We start from the raw sequence: 25,205 nt of genomic DNA on the forward strand, positions 1-25,205 counted from the left end.
CCTGAAATTTGGTTGTCTCTTGTGGACAAAAGTTTCATTGTTGGATACAAGCAGGTGATGAATAATGGTTCAGCCTAAACTGAGGCGAAATTTATAAACACGTGCGCCTTGTAAACACCTAGATACGGCTATATAAAGTTGTTCATTACAGAACGTCTCTTCCAATTAATGGAAGATTTAAATGAACAAAAATGATGGTTTTAGACGCATTTTGTATTCTTTATAGGATGACAGGTGCCAAAGTAATTTTAGAAGCGTTCATAATTCTTTGCAATTTCTTTGTAAACAGAACAGGGAAAACAAACAGAGAATAAGATGTAATTATTAACGACTTGAAAGGTGGAGCACATTAATACTCAGTATGTGTCATGGAGAAAATAGGTTGTCACTTATAATCACATCTGTCTATCCGTCGTTAAATACGTATATATAATACATCTTGTCTGTACAACTAGATGTGCGATTGTTACTATTGAGTTCAGAGTTCTACGCGAATTACCATCACCTAGAATAGTGTTTTGATTATTACTTTACTTAGTAGTATTACTAGTTATGATGTACAGAGCAAATGTCGAAGGAATTAGGATAATCACAAGTTTGTATCATTTGTTCTCTACGTACGTTTCACTGTTGTGGTTCTTTACATTGGTTGTTTTGGATGTTTTGAGTGTGTATTGGATACGGAACCACGACAGATCATCAGGGCAACACTTTATTGTATTATATATATATATATATATATATATATATATATATCTTACAAGAAAATTTTACATAGAGTTACTCAAGGTTTCGCACTCACGAAGCCAACGCCTTGTGGACAGCTCTTCAGACTCTACATGAATAGAAAATTTTAAATTATCTACGTCGCTGACGTAGATAATAAAATTGACTACTTTTCTGAGGAAACGGTCTGAACTCAAGGAATACAAAAAAAAAACGTTCATCAGGACGGGTTATTTCCCCTTAATCATACACAAACACACATACACACACACACACACGCACACACACGCACACACACACACATACACATACACTTTCACACACACGCACTCAGATACATACATACATCTTTCTCTCTTGGCGAGAATTCTTGAAATAAAACCGCACGACATTATGCGATTATCTAAGATGACATCCAGGAGTTAATATTTGGAAAGCCTAAAGGAAGGCTCGAATGTCTCGATTGGCACTTGTTTCGAAGAAAATAGTTTTTTTCGTAAAAAGTAAGCACAATAGCTTATTCTTTTGATGAACTTAAGAAAAATCATTAATAAATCATTTTCGGTCGCATTTTTTTTCTTTGTATATAGAAGTCATTTTGTAATAACTGATATCAAGCGTAATTGAAGTATATTAAATGTGTCTTATCTCTGTTTGATAGATATGTGAAAATATTCGAGAACGGGGTTGGAAAAGCGCCTGGATTGACCCACAGAAAGTACCTTATGCCTACGGAGGTAATCAATGGGTGGGTTTCGAGAATATAATCAGTGTTCAAATTAAGGTAATGTAGCCACTTATTGATTTTTAAAATTTCGATACTAGCTATTTTGTTTGACATCATCAGTGATCGTTCGTTCGGCAAAATGTACACACACACACACACACACACACACACACACACACACACACACACACACACACATACACACTTAGAGTCTTCCCACCACCACGCAAGCAGACACTGAATTCCTGAGCGCACACGTGCACACTTACATACGCAAACATCACCAAACAATACGCCCATACTTCTTCTTTGCATATATATATGTGTGTGTATGTGTATGTGTATGTGTATGTGTGTGTGTATATATATGCACACACACACACACACATATGTATATACACACATATGCATATACGGCATTCTGTCAGTTACGACGATGAAGGTTCCGGTCGAACCGATTAACGGAACAGCCTGCTCGTAATATTAACGTGCAAGTGGCTGAGCACTCCACAGACACATGTACCCTTAATGTAGTTCTCGGGGAGATTTAGGGTAATACAGAGTGTGACAAGGCTGGCCCTTTGAAATTCAGGTACAACTGAAGAAAGAGTGAGAGAAAGTTGAGTTGAAAGAGCACAGTAGGGTTTGCCACCACCTCCTGCCGGAGCTTCGTGGAGCTTTAGGTGTTTTCGCTCAATAAACACTCACAATGCCCGGTCTGGGAATCAAAGCCGCGATCCTGCGACCGTGAGTCCGCTGCCCTAACCATTGGGCCATTGCGCCTCCATATACAGATATTTACATATACATGTACACACACACACACACACACACACACACACACAACACACACACACACACACACATATATATATATATATATATACATACATACACACATGTCTCCTCATATTATGTCTATGTACACTCACATATATGTATGGATTTTTTTAAAGTCCATCACCCTGACACATTTATAAAGATATGCAATTTATTAACAACCCCCACACGCCAATCGATTATAGAAACTGAGTTCAACTCACGAGGTGGGCTCCGATCTGGATATCTTTAAATTCTACATTTACTTCACGTGCAGGCGTGGCTGTGTGGTAAGTAGCTTGCTAACCAACCACATGGTTCCACGTTCAGTCCCACTGTGTGGCACCTTGGGCAAGTGTCTTCTACTATAGCCCTGTGAGTGGATTTAGTAGATGGAAACTGAAAGAAGCTTGTCGTATATATATATATATATATATAATATATATATATATATTATATATATATATATACATATATTTGTGTGTGTCTATGATTGTGTGTCTGTGTTTGTCCCCCATAATCGCTTGACAACCGATGTTGGTGTGTTTATATCCCCGTAACCTAGTTGTTCGGCAAGAGAGACCGATAGAATAAGTACTAGTCTTACAGAGAATAAATCCTGGGGTCGGCTGGCGTGCTCACGTTTCTGCCATCTCGCCGCCTTCTCATACGAATATATTGACTGATACTGAACATATGACCAACTAACACCAGCCGTTTTATCGAAGCCTCCCTCTCTCCCCCCTCTCTGTCCCTCTCTCAACATGCATAAGTCTCTTACATCTATGAAAGCCGCCTTTCTGTATGTTCTTTCCAATATCACGCGTTTGTCACCGTCGTCACTAAACTGCAGTTACTATTTTTTTTATCGCAGAGAGACTAATTCAATTGTTGTCATATATTTTTAAATCTGAGCTTTTTCTTTAAAAAATAAATAAATTTTGATTGCTAATTTCTTGAGATATCAATTCATTTTCGTTTATGAAATTTTATTATAAATATAATTTGTTTTAATATTACTTTTCCATCGAAGCTGTACTTTTTTTTCTTGCTTTCTGTATTCCAATTTAGTGTTATACAATGCTTCTTTTAATATAGTATTATATATTTTTCGTGAAAAGCATTGCATAATATAGTATTTATCTGAGTTAAAACGATTAGGTATTAAGATAAAGTGTCGCTTTAAAGAAACACCTTTCGAAGCAGAGATAGTCCGCTCTACTGTTGGGACAAGGACTGAAATTTGTGGGAGAATTTGTCGAACATCGACCCCTGTTCTCAACTAGTAATTATTTTGTCGACCCCGAAAGGATAAAAAGTCAAAGTTGAGCTCGTTGACATTTGAACTCAGAACGTTAAGCCGGAAGAAATGCCGCTAAGTATTTTGCCCGGCGTGCTAACGATTCTGTTAGCTCGCCATCCGAGGAAACAGAAATAAAGAGGACAGAAAATAAAAAAGAAGAGAACGCTAGATTTGGTTAACTTGGTTAAAAAAACAACAACAAAAACGACTGGAATAATTCTAAAGTTGCTTCAAATAGAAGAAATGTGTTGAAAGTTAAAGGATCTGAATAATTTTATAAAAATCATCTCAGAATAATTAATATAAACAGAATAATTTGGGACTTTAGAAGCCGATTAAGATAGCACTGAATTAGAGGCATGCTGGAAACATTCTTGGGATTGTAAGATAAACGAGTTAGAAAGGAAACGCAATATTTGTAATGTCTTCAGCAGCATTGCCTTTGTAGATACCCAGCAAAGTAACAATGAAAGAAGGAAAGTAGAGGAACAAATAAAGAAATCAAAATAGCAGCGAAAGAAGACTCGAAACAAGAAGGAACCAGTAAACAACAAATGCAAAAAAAAAAAAAAAGAAATAACGTCGTGTGACGTAGCGTTGAATGAAACATATGTAAGTAAAGTTATATTCGATACGCTCAAGTGCGCTTGGACGTGAGAAACCCTTCGCTACTGATCTACTCCCTAGACAAAATTCTCCTCTTAGATATGTGTAAAAGAAAAAAAAAAAAGAAAACATTGATTGAAGATTGAAGAAGAGATAAAAATGAAACGTGCGCACGTCTAAGCGAAAAGAGAATTACGGTAACAAACGGAACGATCGAAGCTAAGTAATTTTGAGGATCCTTAGTTTTAACAATGAGATCTGAGACTTTATCTTAGAGTGGAAACCGTCATATATTTGCGAGGGTTCGTATACAGAGTTTCAAATATTCAAACAGCATGAAGACATCAATTGAATTATGTCGCTAAACTATTTCATATTTTATCTACGTGGTATTATAATTCAATTTTATATCTTATAAAAAATTTCTTTGCATGCATAGACAGATTTTCTAAAGGTTATATTTGTTTAATATAATTACTGTTATATCTTTATAAAACTTTGTTAACTGTTATGTTTTGAATAGCCTGTAAAAATATATTAGTTGCAACATGTGTTTATGCATTACGTATATATATGGATACACACACACACACACACACACACACACACACACATATATATATATATATATATGGATACACACACACACACATATATATATATATATATGGATATACACACACAAACACACATATATGTGTGTATTTACAGACACACACAGCACTTATATACGCATACATACTCTCACACGCACAACACCCACATACACATATACATATATATCATATGTATATGTACATCTATCTATCTATCTATCTATCTATCTATCTATCTATCTATCTATCTATCTATCTATCTATCTATCCATCTGTGTGCAGATTACTAAAATTGTGTAGATTACTCAATCAAAATCTAATACAGTTCGATTTTCACACTTTGTTACAATTTTCACAACTACCTCCATGTTTATGAAGAAGCTGCATTAACAAACAACTAATACATTTCGCAAATGATAACTTCAGTCAAATGGTTGAATTTTCCCTTTAAATACCTTTTGGCAGGCTGACGCTTGCGAAACCTATTTTAACCAATCAGCGAACAGCTTGAATATGGCACATGGCGGCATCTACAACGCTTATTCATAAAAAAGATTTTAGCCCGTCAAAGTCATCAACAGAGGATTCAGCTACAGCCAAATCTTGGGGAAACATCTTATACTACAAACAGTAGTTCCGCCTTAAATATTTTTTTATGAAATTGAATTCAAATTGAACTTAATACTATTATTAATATAAGAACAGTTTCTAAGTAGAATTAAATGCAAAACACCATCAATATTATTCTTCATAGTAGAGACCATTGAGAATAGGTTTGAACTTCTCAGTAAATTTCTTTTCTCTTACACTTCTAAATCCACTTGAGTCATAAAAACATTCTATGACCGTATGTTTCTAAATGATTACTTAATGAGATTTCACTGACATAAGAGTTTCTCAACTGTTGCCGATGTACTCAGGCACGTTCTAGTAGTACGTTTCCTGTCTGACCAAGATATGTTTCTTTATAATTCGGACATTCGATGCAGTAGATCAAATTTCTACTTTGACAGTTCACAATTGGAGTATTCTTTCGATTTTTACGTTGATATACTAACTAATATGTATGAACTGACATACACCACAACAATTGTTAAGTGGGAATTTGGAAAGGATATCAAAATATTTGGCTAGATAAGAATTGTTCTTCTTGATGAGTTGAATTTTGATTTGTTTCTTATCGAAGATTTATCAGTTTTAATTATTTTTATCGATGAAAAAGTTGAACAATTGTTATTTTCGACAGAATTATAGGCTGGTCTCTAATATGTGACTTTTGGTGTAGGCATAAATTTCAGATCTTTTTCTGCAACTTTTGGCAAAGTTACATATATATGTATGTACATATAATTGACTCACCCAAATGCATACACACACTTACACGCACATATATTGGACATAAATAATAGCATTCCAAAAATTTGTTTCTGGTTGCATGAACTTAATAACATGCATTTAACAAATTTAACATGTGGTTCCGAGTTAAAATTGTATTAAATATTATATATATATATATGTATGTATGTATGTATACACACACACACACACACGCACACACACACATACACACACACACACATATATATATATATATATTATATATATATATATATATTTAGGTATGTATGTATTATGTGCATGTGTGCACATTCCTACATACATATTTTTTACGTGTATTCTTTATATGATATCAGAATATTTTTCCTCGAAGTTAGTCAATAATTTGCGAAACACCATATATTTTTGTATGTCCCTCTTTATATATTTGAAATATATAATAAAGATATAATTTAATGTATGTTTTTCTTCCTGTTTTTTTTCTTTTCTTTTGTGAAACACACTGTAACTCCCTTTTACCTTGTATTGATATTAGTCGTCCTTTTCGGGATGCGAAAATATTTACTAAATCTCAATCTTGATACACATAGGAAACTGTCTTCTGATTGTTGTGTTCCTATTTCATTTTCGGTCATATTAACTTTAAGAAAAGAAATTGTAAAACGTACGCAACAAAATGGATTTTCGTTCATATATATACATACATATATATATATATATACATGTGAGTGTGTTTGTGTGTGAAAGAGAGAGAGACAGAGTGTGTGTGTGAGTTTGTGTGTGTGTGTGTGTGTGTGTGTGTGTGTGTGTATGACTCTGTGTTAATGAAACTTTTGCATGAAAGAAATTTGAAAAGAATAGCTACAGAGCGCTATCGTGGCTTCTAGAATTCCTAACAGCAGTATGATATTTTTCTTTAATTTCCCAATCGTTTAGAATTCAGATTTACATCCTTTCAATTGTCTCATTTTTACGTGTTACGATATTGATGTAAATTTCGAGTTATAACGAAATAAATTTGCAGGGTTGATCTTTATCTTCGTTCCAGGCAAGAAGGAAAATTCGTTTTATGATTGTAGACACCCTGAAGAGTTATAGATTTTAGAGATACATATCACAAATGCAAAGGAATAAAAATCAAATATATTTTCCCATATACAATGCATTAAGGTAAATATGAACCTAATGGATAGTGTTAAATAGACTGCTAATAGCTCTAAAGATGAAAAGAAGGAGAGTAAAGTTACACTTAGTTCCACAAATTCTTTTAAAATTAAGCTACAACAACCACACTCATACATTTAGAAACCTACATAGAAAATATGAACTGTCGACATAGGCGCAGGAGTGGCTGTGTGGTAAGTAGCTTGCTTACCAACCACATGGTTCCGGGTTCAGTCCCACTGCGTGGCATCTTGGGCAAGTGTCTTCTGCTATAGCCCCGGGCCGACCAATGCCTTGTGAGTGGATTTGGTAGACGGAAACTGAAAGAAGCCTGTCGTATATATGTATATATATATATATGTATGTGTGTGTATGTGTTTGTGTGTCTGTGTTTGTCCCCCTAACATTGCTTGACAAGCAATGCTGGTGTGTTTACGTTCCCGTCACTTAGCGGTTCGGCAAAAGAGACCGATAGAATAAGTACTGGGCTTACAAAGAATAAGTCCTGGGGTCGATTTGCTCGACTAAAGGCGGTGCTCCAGCATGTCCAGAGTCAGATGACTGAAACAAGTAAAAGAAAAAGAAAAGATAAAATATATTCGAGAGTTAAAGGTGAAGAACACTAACTACAGTCTCAAAGGGAAAATAATATCCTTAGTGAAGTTCTATAATGGTAATAAAAACCTCGCAATTTTTGCTTGAAACACAGCCCTTCTACTTGCTACGAGTAATCTGCTAAATTCTGCTTATTGGGTGGACATCTTTGTATCGTATATTTTAGCTGTGCTCTTTCTTCTCTCCGATATTGCATTAACGCTTCAACTACCTTTTTCTAGTTACTTTTTTTTATTTTTATTGTACTTTACACCCAGAACTCTGAATTTTCGACACATAATTTTAGTACCTGTTCTTTTCAGGGCACAACAAATAATTCTAAATACTTCTCATTGTTGACCACTATTTCTTAATAGTTTATGACATTCCCTCTTCTTTAGTTAATTTCATTTCACTAATTTTTGTTGTTCTCAGAAACTCAATTTTCTCAACTGTTAATTTACACCTACCATAAACCCCACATTTGTAAACTTACTTTGCAGTCTTCTTTGCCCAAGTTTTCCGTGGATTTTACCCACTTGTCCACCTCAATTCTCCACTGCTGCAGACCTCTGACACTTAACTAATTATCTTAATTAGTATGTGCAATTCCCGTCCCTCACCAGTGACTTATCAATATATATATATTTTTTTACATCTATTTCTTCCTTTATAAATTTATAATCTCCGGAAATTTTATGTATTTACCTCAAACTTTTCTTACGAACTATTTTACAAAGAAATAAATAACTACCAATTTCTTCCCCATGTTTCTCCCATATTTTTCCATTTCCTTCCTTCATACATTTTCATCTGTTTTTCCTCTGCTGTCAATAACAATAAACTCTTCTATCATTCATTATGATAGAAAACTTCTTAATCTTATTTACTCATTTTTAGAAAAACTTCTAAATCGTCATTTCCATGCTGAACTATAAATGTTTATTCTCGTTCATTTGATGATCTCGTATCGAGCGAAACATATGACTATCTGTAAACAATCACCTGTGCTTGTGTGTATGTGTGTGTGTGTGTGTGTGTGTGAGTCTACTACTTAACTGCTTGATGGATTAAGTCATTAGGGCGCGCTTGCAGAATCGTTAGCACGCCGGACGAAATGCTTAGCGGTATTTCGTCTGTCGTTACGTTCTGAGTTCGAATTCCGCCGAGATCGACTTTGCCTTTCATCCTTTCGAGGTCGATAAATTAAGTAGCAGTTACGCACTGGGGTCGATGTTATCGACCTAATCCCTTTGTCTGTCCTTGTTTGTCCTCTCTATGTTTAGCTCCTTGTGGGCAATAAAGAAATAAGATATTAAATGTCTCATCCATTCGTTTATGCGTACGATAAAACACCAATACCAAGATATACCCTTTTGTAGGGAATTCGACACCTTATTCAATAAAACAAATATGAACCTCAAATAAATAAATGCTTATCTGTTAACTTGCTTTTTCTTTCTTTTCAAAGGCTCAAAATATCATCAACAAAGGCCTAGCCGGGGCGTTTATCTGGTCCCTGGAGATGGATGACTTCACTGGTTCATGCGGACAAGGTAGATTTCCGCTGACGAACAAAATCAGTAACATTTTGCTGTCATCTGACGTTGATTACGAGTATCCAGATGACGTTCAACCACCAAATACCATTTTAGAATTTACAACAAGGGCGGCAAGAGGTAGGAGTCTGAGTTTCTTTTCTTGATATTATTTAATTACAAGATGGTGAACTGGCAGTATCTTTAGAGCGTTGGAAAAGATAATTTGTAGTATTTATTTCGACTTTCTACGTTCCCAGTTCAAATCCTTCCAGCACCAACTTTGCTTCTCGTACATTTGGGGGTCGATAAAATAAACTACCAATCAAACAGTGGGACCAAAGCTATCGACCAAACCCCTTGTTCTCATGAATTGCTGATCTTGTACCCATTAGTTATAGGCAAAAGTAAAAAGGTAGGAGTAAATATTGATGAACGGATCTTGGGGCCCAATTCTGATTTACGTATGTTGTGTCTGGCTGCCAATAAACAAATATTTCAGGGGCCAGTGCACTGATTTGTCCGCGAGCTTTATAAAGCTCGCGGACCTGTTTTAAACTGACATGTTTTAAAGCAATAGAGTTCACCAATATTTGGCAATTTCGTTGCCTTACGGTGCTCGCTTCAATTTCCTGTTTGAGAAGAGTTATTTCTGATAGATTAACATTTTATCCAGAGTGAATATTTGTCTATAAAGGCGGCGAGCTTGCAGAAACATTAGCGTGCCGGGCGAAATGCTTAGCGGTATTTCGTCTATCTTTACGTTCTGAGTTCAAATTCCGCCGAAGTCGACTTTGCCTTTCATCCTTTCGGGATCGATAAATTAAGCACCATTTGCGTATTGAGGTCGACTTAATCGACTGGTCTCTTCTCCCAAAATTGCGGGCCTTGTGCCAAGAGTAGAAGAGTATATTTGTCTTTAACATATTATTTATACATGTTCAATAGAACAACTGGAAGACTGTAGCATCGTTATAAAATTTCAACAATACAACAATACAATAACCGATTCAGTTATTTTTGACGGCGATAACGACAAGGGAGGGTTTGTAAGTCGGTCCAGAACAAATATTGCAAAGAACTTCACATGAAGAGGAACAGCTTTTCATTGTTGGTTACAGTATGAGCTAAAATTCGTCAGTAACGGAGACACATACACCCCTCCCCCACAAACAGACACAGACACAGAAACACACACATACACACACGCATGCCGAGCACGCACGCACACACACAATCTTACACTTCCATACGGTTTCAGATTACCAAGTTCCACTCAAAAGGTGCCAGACAATGGTATCAAACCAGGACTCATGCACTTAATGACATATCGAACGCAGAAGAGCACCAACCTAGTCAACCGCAAAGTTTCATGAAATGGAATAACAATCCTAAGGGAACAAAAGATCACTTAGTTATCAGGGCACCGGCATAGGAGACCCAGTATATATATATATATATATATATATATATATTATATATATATATATATATACTTTATTTAAAAGCAGCTTTTGCTATATTTCTGCTGCTTTTAAATAAAGCATATTACTCTATCTCTGGTATTTGAGTACTCTTTTTTCTACCTTGTTTCACATTTATGTGCTTACTCCGGTATATATATATATATATATATATATATAATATATATATATATATATATATACTAGAGGGTATAAAAAAACCCCGGAATTTTGCAATATTATTTTATTCACTTAGTTTTACATGTTTACTCTTTTACCGCCTTCAGCGTATTCTTCATTTGAAGCAATGCATCGGTCCAGGCACGTTTTCCACTATTGGAAACAGTGATGGAACTCTTGCAAAGTGATACCTTTTAACGCCCCCGTCGTTTTTTCTTCATCTCTTCCACATCTGCAAATTCCGCAGCACCAGCTTTCGTCACCACTGATGACCTTCAAAAATGGTCCGGATCAACTTCCAACTGTTCTTTCAGTTCATGGCACGCATTCAGTCGTCACTGCTTTTGATCCTCCGCGAGCAAGCTAGGCACAAATTTTGCTGCAACTCCTTTCATTCGTAATTCCTCGCTCAAAACTTATTGGCAGGAGCTCCAGGACATACCTGTCATATCAACAAGTTTGTTAATTTTTCAGTGACGGTCCTCCAAGATCAGTTCATGAATTTTCGTGTCGGGAGGTCGACGGTCGTCCTGAACGAAGTTGGTCCTCAAGTGACTAGTGACCATTCCTAAAACATGAAACCCACTCGTAACCTTGTATTTTACTCATGGCAGCAGCCTTGTAAGTAGTTTGAAGCATGACAACTGTTTCGGTCGCCATTTTTGCCAGGAGAAAACAGGATTTTACGGAAGCACGCTGTTCCTTAGTTTCAGCCATCGCAAAAATCGATGAACACTGGGAATAGCACTGCAAAACAAAGATGCAACACGTGGCAGTATGACCTCACTGGGCAACACCAGTTGACAGACTGATGCCTGAGGTTCGCACCAAGTGGCTTCTAGCGGTGAGAGCCTGAACCACGAAGGGTTTGTCTCACAGAGAAAGTTTCCGGTTACTTTTGGGTACCATCATGTTACTACCTAACATTGTTACCGTTGTTAGTAAAATGGCTAAACGTGCAAGAACATTGCAAAGCCAACTCTTATAAGAACGACTCAAAAGTGCAATTCACATCGACATTAGAGTGGAAGGACTCGCTTGCACCTCTAAATGTACAGGGTGTCCAAAAAGTCTCTCCGCAAGTGAATTTTTTTTTCATTCTGACTCTCCAAGATATATTTCAAAACATGTGTAGAAGAGTCAGCTTGTGTATTGAAAATGAAAGACGACACTTTTCGACACCTCTTATAAAGTTTTAAAGTCTTGTAAAGTCTAATATATTCTTTTGTAGTCTTATACCATTTTATAAGTGTTTATTTTGCAATAAAATACTTACTGGCGCAGAGACTTTTTGAACATCCTGTTGATTCTCTGCGGAGTCCAGGCAAAGCATCGTAGCAAGCTGTATAATTCGGAGTTCTTAACAATTTTCCCAACTTCCCACCAGCAAAAATATTGGCAAACTGAGGAAAGAAATATATTTTGACCTTTTCTTATATATCACTGAATGCGTTTGAAGATGTGGGTAAACGGACAACAGAATGCGGCACATTTATCAAAGCTAAAATAATGCTGAACACCATTTGTCCGAAGTTATTCATAATTGTCTGTGAAACGGTCGCCACTTCCCTTTATATGAAAGAGACCATGCCACTAGTTAGATGGTGACAGCGTCTACGAAAGAGTATCTTATGCATGAAAGAGTATTATTGTCTCTCAAACAGTAGCCACTTCATTAGATGTGAAAAATAACTGTTATTAGTGAAAGCTTTCTTAGACTTCATAATAGCGAAAGGCAGGAAGATTGCAATTTTGGTGATTTCGTCGATTTTAGGAATTTATTATTGTTTTTGAGAGAATACATTGATGTAATTCCTGGGTATTTATTTAAAGGCCGAGATCTGTAAGTTAACAAAATCCTAATTTAGTATTCGGTTCTATTGCTCAAACTTACCAGCGTGAAGTATTTATAACATGCGGGGCTAGTAGTCAAAAAGAATTATTGATCTTGATTAAGAGAATACATCTCTTTGGCTCCCGGGCCAACAATCCTACACCTTTCCAAATAGTTTTTCATAACCTTATCATAAAAATATAAAACGCACAAATAAGATTACACACACATATGCATGGAAGAATGTTGGTTATTAATTTCATAGTGATTTTGTTTTTTAGAAGATGCAATATGTTCGAATAGATTAACTTAGGCTTCTGCTAAATATTTTTTTTCTATTTCTGTTTCTTCTGATATTGTACCAATTCACTTAAATATTGGGAATAGGTACCAGATTGTCTAGAAAATAAAACTGAATAAGTATGGTCAGCCATTGATCACTAAAAGGTCAAACTTCAGCAATTCTTTCGCTGTATTTTATTAATCAAGAGATTATTCAGCTTACTGGATACTTTGCAAATGTCAGCAATACCAACGGATTAAGTTTTCCACTACATACTTTATGAATGTAAAGAAAATTGTGTAAGATTTATGTCCAAAAACATAGTTTAGTCAGAAACACTGCTTCCCTTATATTCGTCTGTGTAGCTGAAATATCGATTTCTCTTGAGCGCTACACATATGCCAGATTCCACCCGTTGAAAGATACCCAAGATACAAAAATGATATTACTATTACAATTTTATTTAAAAGAAAATTTTTGTTTTTCTTCTCTGCTTAAGATTTTGTTTCTAATTTTTCAGTCAACAATGTAGATTGTACAAAAGCCCCTCGGAAACGTTTAGCAGACCCGAGATCCTGTAGGCACTACATACTGTGTCTGCCCAGCAACCAGGCCATAAGAATGAAATGTCCAAAAGGAACACGCTTTGATCGAAGTATTAGTATGTGCACTTATTACCGTGGTGCAACCTGCTAATATAAACAAGTATAAATAATTGGCAAAACATATCGAGAAGATTTCATTTTATTTTTGTCGCTGTGAATTTGAATAACGACAAAAAGAAACAAGCCTTGAACAATACTTAAATGCTTCTCTTTAAATTAACAACAAACTGTCACATTGTAACATCTGTGGAATTAGTCTGTCAAATAGGATTGGCTGGATTTAATCAATACTAGACTCGAAACTGCTCGCTTTGATACATTTTAAAATATGTAACTGATGACTCCTCGATAAAGAGTTACATCATATACAACTGCTGCAACAATCAATATGACCAATCAAGTTTTGTAAGGTATTTTTTTTTTGCTGATTGTTATCTGGTCAAGAATTCAGATAATTCCATACAATATTTCTATTAAAACAAAATATGTATTTTGTAATAAACCAAATAAAACAAATATGAAAAAATCAAAATGTGACCAAATAAGCGCTTCTGGTTTTGAATAACATTTAAAAACCGTTCCATGAAAGACGGCGAAGTGTCTCAACAATTATTAATCTTTTTTAAATCTAAGTAAACTCAATAAACTAAAGACAAAGAAAAATCATTTGAAAATCGTTGCAGGTTCGAATTTATTTTGTATCTCTTTTAAAATGAAGACAGGAAAAATTTAGCTGCGTAGTTGCAACAAACTATAAATTTAGTTTATAGTTTGGTTGTAGTCAAACATTTTATATTCCAGATTCTCAAAAGAATGCTAAACATATCCCCATAGCCTCTTCGCCAGACTCTCAAAGTCATCACCTGCCATGTTAAAATGCTAACATTTTGGTTTTTACTTTAAGGTGCGGTCGACTTTTTCTTTTATACTTTCGGGGTCAATAAAGGAAGTACCACTTAAGTAGTGGGTCGATGTAATAGACTTACACTCTCCCAAGCAATTGCTGGCTTTGTGCCAAAATTTGAAATCAATATTTTGGTTTTACTTTGCAAACAAAGAACAAGGAACAACAGCAATGAACATCTTGAGCATTTTGTCATTTATTCATAGCAATACAAGAGATCGAGTCCTATGCCTCCTATAATTCCGGAGTGGTTAGAGGAACGTGTGTGATTAGGTAATGAATTAGGTGTTCAAATCCAGTTAGAGAAGAGTTTTTTCTTATTTCTGATAAATGACAGTAGGTTGTTGAGTCACAATATCACAAATTGGTGGAAAAGGCGGAAAGAAATGGTTGATTGATGAATATTATATCTTTCGTCATTGCGAAACGAAATTCTTAACCAAACGATCATCATGCCTGTGGCTGTGCATTCATCTTTGACGATATGCATCTCAACACAGGATTCTTTCTGAAACTGCAGCTAAATAATATTAGTTTAAATAAAAAAAAAACAAAAACAAAGATCATGATGCTTTTTTTGTAGATATTTGTCCTTTTTCGTTTGTAGGAACTGGATAGTATTGTAACAGAGTCTGGATGATGTGACAAAAACTCTACAGGCTGGAATTTACTGTCAGACAATGGTGATTTTTGTATGTCTAAACGGGCTTTCCTTTGAAATCTTTCATTTTGTTCTGCCAGCGTTATGTGGATGTGATCTGAGTGTTGGCTATGATGTCGCGACATGTGTGTTGTTGAACAATAGAGAATATAGCTTGGAAATAATAAAAAAAAGAAATGTATTCCTTATTTTTGCTCAGCTCCGTCAATTCAGAGAAGATGAAGGAGTGTGTGACATTGAAGAGGGGATAAGTGTGAATACCTTACCGATATCGAAACCGGTATCCTTGGGAATTCAACTGTATGACGGTTACCACAAGTTAACCGATATAAAAGTAAACAATAATAAATAATAGATCAATATCAGATAATCACTTTCTTTAGATTAACTGTAGCTTTTAAATATTTTAAAATAATTATTCATTATTTAGTTGACAACCCTTCAACACTTTTTACAAATTATATAATTTCGATTTTTCTTCTTATATCAGCTAAAACATCAACATTAAGAATTAACGCCAAATATATTTCCTTTGCAAATTGCGACATAATTATGCAGAAATTTATGATCATATTTAAAACAACCCAAAGCTGATTAATTTTCTGCACGTTTCCAGAAATATTTTTGAAATTGGGATTCTACCCGGCAAAACTCTCTCAGAAGAAGACCTGGAATGCTACATCAGTAGTTGTTTAAAATATGATTACTAACGCACTTTCCGAGAGAAAAAAAAAGTGGGGCTGAGTCAACAGCGTAGAGACCAGTGACTGAAGAGGTTGGCGGTTCGTATCTAGTAACCATCACTGCATTGTGTTCACAGCTAGGGTATTCTAGTTTCGAATCCCAGTTACTCTCTTGTTCTCAATGTGTATCAGCGGATTGACCCCATTTGCTAAATCCAGTAAACAACAAGAGCACAGTTATTTTAGTATTTTTTTTTTGATCTTTTCGGTTTGAACGGCAGTTTTTACTAGCGGTGTCATATGAAATTGTCACCCATAATTATGACCCTAGTATCGATCTATTGCATTTCAATCTATTTTAGAGTTAGGGTTAGGGGTGGGGGTAAGGGTATCTTTTTTTTTTCACAAATGTAAATAAACCCAATCTGTTTCTTAAACGAGGGACATATTCATACGGCACAGAATGTTTTTTTTACCTCAAATACGTCAGTGATTGGTTGAAATTGCAGAAATTGAAGAAAAAAATCAACAAATATCTTACAAATTATAGAATTTTCTCAATAAAGCCAAGAGAAAAAGATGTTTTATAAACACATTCTACCAGTATACGAAGTTAAAATTTTTTTAGTTACATAGAAATTATGTTAAAAACTGCCGTTCAAACCGAAAAGATTCCTTTTTTTTTTTTACTTGGGAAAATGGGTCCAACTCCTCCCATGAAAACATCTACAATAAACTTCAGGTATACAAGCATTCAAGCGATATCTCTACAAGCCAAAATATTTCAATGTGCACCACTAAGATTAGTTGAACGGCTGACACCTGTATACCGGTGCTGGTGTATGCATAGGAATGCATCACTGAGTTTTTGTTTTGCTCTCTAACAATGTCCTGCCACACGTGTGTATATGTGGGTTTCCAGTGAAAACAAGACGACTGCCATATTTCCTTTCTGTCTTCAGGTGCTTTTGTTCACAGGAAATATTCAAAAGGGCTCGTAACATACGGTTGTGTCATCCAGCCTTGTCTCCGGATGTTTGGTAAGTGTTCAGGCAATGGAGTCGTAAGAAGGTATTTCACAGTGGCACATAAAAGTCTTCTCTAAAGTTTGCGGAATACCGACAGCTTCCAGATGATGCTGAGATCATCAAGAATGCTTTCAGGAGACGAATTTTGAAGAAAATATTGAATAATTATATCCTTCCTTGCTTTCACCCACCCACACAAACTATCTATCTATCTATCTATCTAGACAGACAGACAGACAGACAGAGCGTATGTATAGATATGTATAAGTGTGTGTGTGTATACATGTGTATTGTGTGAGCACGTGTGTATATGCATATATACGTATATCTATATGCATAGATTATTACAGGTGTACAGTGAGTAGAATTTCATAAGGTTATTAGTGTGTGGGAATCGAAATCAGATCCAAGAGTCGCGTCGTAAGGAGCCTATATACTCTACGATACTCACCAGCTTGTTCATTAATGCTGCATGTTGAAAGTTTGCAAGGATGACGTATGTTTTATTAATATCCTTTATTGACTGATTTATAGCATAAACAAAACATTTCTTACTATAAATGTATCCATTATTTACATTCGACGTATATTTGTCCTTATCTTGTTTTTTGTTAACACAACGTTTTGGCTGATATACCCTCGAAAAATATTGGATTTATAAGCCCTAAAATTCACTCCGTAACCACTACGCCGTATGACCGTGGGCATACGGCGTAGTGGTTAAGAGCGCGGGCTACTAACCCCAAGATTCCGAGTTCGATTCCAACAACAATAATGATAATAATAACAACAACAATATTGAAAAATACCTTAGGAATGAGAACCCAGATTCGAAATTTCCCCAAGACACCTGTAGGATGCTGGAGGGCAGTCCTCCAGCATGGCCACAAACAAATGACTGAAACAAGTAAAAGAGTAATGTACATAATTCCTCATCTCTTAACTACAGAACTGTATAAATATATCATTGAGAAATAATGGGATATGTTCATTGGAAGTTACTTGGGAGTACAAACACATTTCTAGTGTATATTAATCCAAAATCAGAATCGATGAGAGAACACGTGAACTGGTGCAAAAAAGTAAGGCTTTCAACTAAGAGACTTATGATAGTTTTAACGTATAATTTGCGAGTCATAAGTTCAAATTTCAGTGGATCCGCAAAACTGTAGCAATTCTAATTTATTATGATCAAGTTAAACGATCGAAGCTCTTCCTTCATTGCAAATATTGATCTTGTTGCAAAAAATGTTTCTAAAAAGCATTGCGATAATAAATTCTCGATATTCCGATTCCACGATTAAACCAATCTACTTAATACCATTTCTGTTTTGGAACTGTCACAAGTCACCATATAAATTCCGAGAATTCATACCATAAAATGATATTGGTTTCCTATTGCCTGCTAAACTGTGTTATCATGTTAAGCGGTGAGCAACATCGTTGATTAACAGGTAGAAAGTAATAAGATCACTCCACCCCGGTTTTAATTCTAGTTTGAACGTGTCGAATGCACTTCAAAAAAGCCTGCATATCTTGTTATACAATCTCATTTACTCTCTTAAAACTCCGCAGTCTTAAACTTCGAAAACCCAATTAACTCCTACAAGGGTTTCTATTTAATTTACTCGATCTGCTTAACAAATCCTCTGATCTCATCTATGTTGAAACTTGGACAGGTTCATCTCGCTAAAGTCATTTGCATAATTTGAATTTCTAATTTTAATTTGAGAATGTTTTTGTAGGATAAATAATGTCCGATTTCAGCTACAGCTTTTAATAAAATAAAATTTAGTCCTGGTAAATAATATAGAATTTCAGTCTAAATATTAGTTTCAAATGTTAGTACAAGGCCAGCAATGTTGAGGGTAAGGTAAGTTGATTATTTTGACCCTAGAGTTCAAACTGGTACTTATTTTATCGCCCCCGAGAGGGTCAAAGGCAAAGTCGACATTGGTAAAATTCGAACACAACGTAAAGACGGTCGAATTGCCGCCAAGCATTTTTCCGACGTGCTAACCATTTTGCCAGCTCACTGTATTATTTCTGTCTAAATATTAATCAAAGAACACTAATTCATCGAGAAATTCTTGCCATCACTTTTGAAATAGTTTTAATATTTGATGAGTTACAGACTAAGAACAAAAACGTATAAGGTGTCGGGGATATAATTAAGGGAATTGCTTGTTTACAATACTTACTTGTGAAAAACGAAGATGAGCTTATATAGCAGGATAAACGAAACTAAATATTATAACATTTATTCCTCCCTACCCAACGGTCTCGGTTGCTTTCACCCCACTTGACAATACCCTCAAAACACACGAAATATTAGGTTTTTACTTTTATCTGATGAACACGTACGTAATTCCAAGGTAACCAACACTTCAGTTTATAGGGAAACGTCATATTATACGTATATCGGAAGCGCCAACGCAATACTTCCTCAGACTGAGAAGGACAGTTAACCAAACGACCAGCAAACATACACCTTGTAGTTGGCAGAATTAGGCTTTTTGCAATATCGAAATACTTTTCAAGAACTTCCGGTTGAGTAGGTACGGCACGAGTCAACATGCCAGGGTCTGTAACGCGGGCTTTATATATATAAAGATCGACAATTAATCCTTTGTATTTCATTTCCGTTGGCTTTAAAGGATCAACCGAAATATTGTATTTGTTTTTTAAAACTGGAACAACAACTTTTACGACTTTGGCTCTATCTGCTAGCAAGTAACCAAAATCCCCATCGTGATCCCACGGTATTATATCGCCATATCTGAGAGCACCGAGCAAAGTTCCACCTTCAATCCAATGCATTATATTATATTCGTTCATGACTTTATCGAAACTATGAATCATATAGCGCATGGCATCCAAATCTATCGAACTGTTAAAGCAAGCAGAGAAAGGCCGCTGCGATATAATGACCGTCCTGCATCGATACGCATAAATACAAATGGAGATGATTAAAAGACAAACAAACGCAGTCTCAACATTTTTGAGCGCGTTACGCATTTTCTCTTTTTCACGTCGACCTGAAACCAAGGGAAAAACATTTCAGTAATTACTATTATATGACTTCCAATACATACTTAGGTGTATGTATATGAGAGAAGGAGAAAAAGAGAGACAAATGGATAGGCAGATAGATCGATCGATAGATAGATAGATAGTTAGACAAACGCTACATAGCAAAACGATTATTGGCTTTTTAGAATTATGTAAAATTATTTTACTGATCTAATTATAAAGAAAAAAAAATTACTCCAAAAGTTGGTTTCTTTCAAACAATATTAAATCTTCACGGTCTTTTGGAAGCTTAAACCGTTTATGAATTTATCTGTTGAAAATTACAAATAATAATATAGTTTTAGAGATCTCAAGTGATCATTTAAGTTATTTTTTAGCGAACATTTTTAAATGTTTTACAACCATTCAAAAATGTTTTGTCAGGTGAAATTGATTATTTTCGTTTCTAATTGATTATTTTTTTGTCACTAATTAGTAAAGATGACGCTACTTAAGACTATAATCACGATTTTAAATCGTATGACACAGTTAAAGCTACGAGGTTCATTTACCAGAAACAGAAAGTTTTTGAAATAATAATATTATTATAATTATTATGAAAAATGATTTCAGTTCACTTGTGCTTGTGTTTCCCGTGAATCTGTTATAGACACGGCTAAGATTTACAAGTTAAGTTCTACCCAAACTAATGTTCCTTTTTCTCATTGACTTCAAATATTTTCGCTCTTGGTCACAGGTTTTCAAAGAGCAAATCACTTGTTCATTGTATTTCTAACTCCAAACAAAATATTGCTATAAATGTTACGAAAAGCAGCAGTTTTACTCGGGTGCAAGTTTAATGCAGGTGACTATAAGCGAATGCAACATCGGTAGTTTAAACACAATTTCGTTTATTCATATTTAAAACTCAATTATCATTGTCAATATGTGGTTATCAAGTAGTTTAGCGTATATTTGTCCTTAAAGTTAACCCATAAAGCGCTGGATTTGCCCTTACATAGCATGGACTGCTGAGCACATTTTATGAAAATGAGTCTACCATGCACACATAAAAAATAAAAATTAGTTAAAATATCTTCTTAGTATATAATGGTGGCAAGTTTGACATCATCTGAAAAAGTCATTAGTTGAACTATTAGTCCTCTTGCATTCTGAGGGTTATCGGAGCATTTGAGGGACATTAGATCGCAACAAACACCCTTAAATTAAATGCATCTTTCTGCGTCACGATTGTGGCCTTTTGATATGTGCCTGATGGCCACAATTGTGGCCCGTCGCACTTTATGTGTTAATATTAAAATAGTAGATAAAGACTAAAAGGAGTGTACTATCGATGCATCTTTTGCCCTCCCCCACCCGACACTGACACCCGATTTGATCCCATCAACCATATCAGATTTTTCCACCGCCTACTTTGGGAAACACTTCTCTAAACTCACCTTCTCAGAAAGCCAGCCTAAATCTAGTGACCTACCTCTCACCACTAAAATCGTACATTTCCATTATAATTTACAACAATACAATATTTTAAATTTGTTTCTGACTGAATAATTCAAATTAGTGAGAAATGAAAAACAATATTAAAGGAAATACCAAGCAGATATAAGTAGTAATATATTTTTAAAAATATTTCTAAACACTAATGTTGCATTGAAATTAAGGTCAGTCCATTTAGCATAGCTTTTCTTTAGCTTTACGTGAATTGAAATAAGTCTGTACACGCTTAAGAAACAGGAACATGTATGTTAACGGCTTTAGGTAGGAGGCGACTGAACAGAGTCTGGCAATGTAGCAATTAAAGGTGATCTTTGTTATTAATGTACCACCTTCTCCTTCTCAAATTTTAGTATCAGTTTTTCTTCATAAAAGACAGAGAAGATAATGAACTTAGGTCGCAAGGGAGTGGATAATGTTTGTTGTTGACAATCAATTTCAGGTAATCCTTGATATCAACGTACCACTTTTTCTTTAGCTTGTTTATTATAAAGAACTAGCAGTATCGCCCGGCGTTGCTCGGGTTTGTAAGGGAAATAACTATATAAGCATTTTTAGAGAGTTACTTCCTTTATAGATGCCAATTCGGGCTTTCTTAGCCATTTCTGTTTTGGTGTCTTCAAGCCATGAAATCATTGTTCTAAAAGAACGCTGGTCTCCTTCACAACGCATTACGACGTTGATTTCTTTACACTCCCTTCCCCACAGCTTCACGAGGGAGGGAAGGGGGTGAAGCAAACAGGTGCAGCATTGAGCGTGGACGCGAACTCCGCCGCCATCGACACACGATGCATTTTATGCATTAAAATGGAATAAAAAATGATGTTAAATTATTTTTAAAATCGTAGACTCATCGTTGACGCGCGCTAATAGTCAGACGGGCTCGATATGAATCACGACTATAAGATACCCGAATTTGGTTAAACTGCACCGCAAAATGTGGGAGGAGTTAGGAATCTAAATCGAAGGGGACAGACACTCACACAACTAGAGTTTTATATATATAGATGTTTGGAGTACAATTTCGGGTACTACTAGCGAACAGTGGTCCCGGTGCGCGCATCCGCGCTAGCTAGTCGTAAGTAGTCGATCCTACAACGACTTGCGCGTATGTTTGTATTTCAAGGCTGAATATATATCAAAGAAAATTAAATAATATTTTTCGAACAAAGTCAATCAAACGCAAAGTAAATAATTTTTAAAACTAAGTAAATAAATTTTTATAAACAAATTAAGGTTAGGGTTAGGGTTAAAAAATTAGGGTTAGGGTTAAAAAGTCGTTGTAGGATCGACTACTTACAACTAGCTAGCTCGGATGCGCGAGTGCGCGCACCGGGACCACTGTTCGCTAGTAGAACCCAATTTCGTATTGTTCCTAGCGAGAATTGTAGAAATCTCACGTTTTATAAATTTTAATTTTATTTCCATGTATATATGATCTTCGTAACTTTATTTCGTTCGGTCCATAACTAAGAGTGTTCAAACCTCGACCATGTAAAATAAAATAGATTTTTGTGCTGTTATTTTTATTATTTTGTCGCGTGAGAAGGCAGTGCGCATGACTCATTACGAGGCGGTTCGTGAAAACATAAGAGATGTATGTATGTATGTATATGTGTGTGTGTGTGTGTGTGTGACTGTGTTTTTCACTGTTTAGCTGAAAAAAGAAAAATACTAAAGAAGCAAAAAAAAAAAAAATTACGGAAATTGCCGAACAAATAGTTTCAGTTTGATGATAACTTCTCCGAAGGATAGACCCTAATAACCGAGCAGACCACAAAGGGATTTGAATTCTGAACGGGAACAAACACCACAAGGCATCCGGTTCGATGTTGTTACGGCTCCACAAAGCCACCGCTTTAAGACACTTTTTGTTATCGATATCCTCCCCCCGCACCATAAAAAAATAACGAAAGGGCAAGTGGCCCTCAGTGGGATATGTTTCCAGTGTAACCAAAGAAGCTGCGCATGCGCACAAGGAGAAGGAATTACGAGAAAGATAATCTACCATAATAATACTCTTGTGTTTTTCTCCGTCACAACATATGAATGAGAAAGGAAGGGGTGATAAACGAATAAGGAAGGAAGGGGTAATGGCAAGCTGGTAGTGGGAGCGTTTCAGCTCTGTATGAGTATGTGTATGTAAAAGGGAGGTGTGTGTGTGCAAGCAATAGAAGTGAGATGGTAAACATTCAACGCTAAAAGAAAAATCAAACAGCGTTTCAACTCTGTGAGTATATGTGTGTGAGTGTACAAGGGAAGTATGTGAATGCTTGTATGTGAGAAAGCTTTTTTAAATATTTAATTTGCTTGCGAATGTTTTAATGTTACTTTCATTCGTGTATATTTTCATGTTTTGACTGTTATTTCTAGCAATGTTTTGACATGCCGATACCCCCCCCCCCACTACGTGATGATGAAATTTTGAACACCTGTAACATTTTGGCAAATTTTTTCTGGAATAAATGAATCATAAATTCGGATTCAGTGTCAAAAATTACATCTGTAAGGTAAAGCACATTACAAAAATCTTTTGAGGATAATTGTAGTCAGTGACGAAAGCGACAAAGATCTAGAACAAATTCCACGCTCTGTCGATTCAGCCAATCCAGTTTTTTATTTTGTTCCTTTTTGCTTTGTGTAGTTGTTTATGAATAGAGAATAGGACTGCACGAAGTCGCGAACAAGCTTTGTTGTTGTGTTGTAGTTCAAGATAGGCATGTATGTTTATGAGAAGATTTGACTGCAATGTCTAGCAGTAAGGACGAGCGCACAAAAGACACAATACTCTTTACTCTCTTTTACTCGTTTCAGTCATTTGACTGTGGCCATGCTGGAGCACCGCCTTTAGTCGAGCAAATCGACCCAGGGCTTATTCTTTGTAAGCCTAATACTTATTCTATCGGACTCTTTTGCCGAACCGCTAGGTTACGGGGATGTAAACACACCAGCATCGGTTGTCAAGCGATGTTGGGGGAACACACACACACACACACACACATACGACGGACTTCTTTTCAGTTTCCGTCTACCAAATCCACTCGCAATGTTTTTTGGTCGGCCCGAAGCTATAGCAGAAGACACTTGCCCAAGGTGCCACGCAGTGGGACTGAACCCGGAAGCATGTGGTTCGTAAGCAAGCTACTTACCACACAATGATGAAATAAAATAATACAAATTATTCCCTTAATGTACATCATAATCAACATAATACTCCAGCGGTAATAATTTTACACAAAAGAAGGTTGTGTCATTTTTTAACAATATTATCTTAATAATTTCACAACAGCACGAAAATAATTTTACAACGAATACTCACCCAAAATAATAATCCTTTCTACTAAAGGATGTCTTCTTATAACAAACAAGCCACCCGTTAAAAGAAAAAAAAAACTGAAAGAGAAAAAAGCTTCTGTAGTCGTTAATGACGCTGCAATGAAAGAAAACGTATTTTCAATCTCGGGAGACAACGAAACGAGGTTACGTTTTTCTCGCGAGATAAGTTGTAACGCACAAGATATAGAGGGGAAGATATCTTTAATAGAGACTATATCTGTATCCAGGAGAGACAAACACCATTTCAACAATTTTTAACAAACGTCAAAGAACGCAGTTCTAAATAAGGA

The 25,205-nt window shown here is 35.6% G+C and overlaps 2 protein-coding genes across 5 annotated transcripts in view; one reads left to right on the forward strand and one right to left on the reverse strand.

The window, feature by feature from the left end:
• Nucleotides 1–14,355, forward strand: part of LOC115214788 (chitinase-3-like protein 1) — a 57,261-nt gene extending 42,906 nt beyond the window's left edge. For 3 of the 4 annotated variants that reach the window (XM_036505340.1, XM_036505339.1, XM_036505338.1), the window contains 3 exons: nucleotides 1,388–1,510; nucleotides 9,345–9,552; nucleotides 13,692–14,353. In XM_036505340.1, the coding sequence (XP_036361233.1) occupies nucleotides 1,388–1,510; nucleotides 9,345–9,552; nucleotides 13,692–13,867 (507 nt within the window). In that variant the 3' untranslated portion in view covers nucleotides 13,868–14,353. Of the gene's footprint in view, nucleotides 1–1,387; nucleotides 1,511–9,344; nucleotides 9,553–13,691 lie in introns of all 4 variants that reach the window. The other variant, XM_036505337.1, reaches the window with a different exon arrangement.
• A 3,651-nt stretch (nucleotides 14,356–18,006) lies between these two features.
• Nucleotides 18,007–25,004, reverse strand: LOC115214761. Its single transcript, XM_029783786.2, has 2 exons — nucleotides 24,899–25,004; nucleotides 18,007–20,090 (listed from the first exon to the last, which is right to left on the reverse strand). Exon 2 carries the CDS (start codon nucleotides 20,068–20,070, stop codon nucleotides 19,384–19,386), a length of 687 nt encoding a protein of 228 aa, XP_029639646.1. The 5' UTR covers nucleotides 20,071–20,090; nucleotides 24,899–25,004; the 3' UTR covers nucleotides 18,007–19,383.
• Nucleotides 25,005–25,205: the final 201 nt, after the last annotated feature.

This window comes from Octopus sinensis, linkage group LG8 (assembly GCF_006345805.1).
Source record: "Octopus sinensis linkage group LG8, ASM634580v1, whole genome shotgun sequence".
NCBI lineage: Eukaryota > Metazoa > Mollusca > Cephalopoda > Octopoda > Octopodidae > Octopus > Octopus sinensis.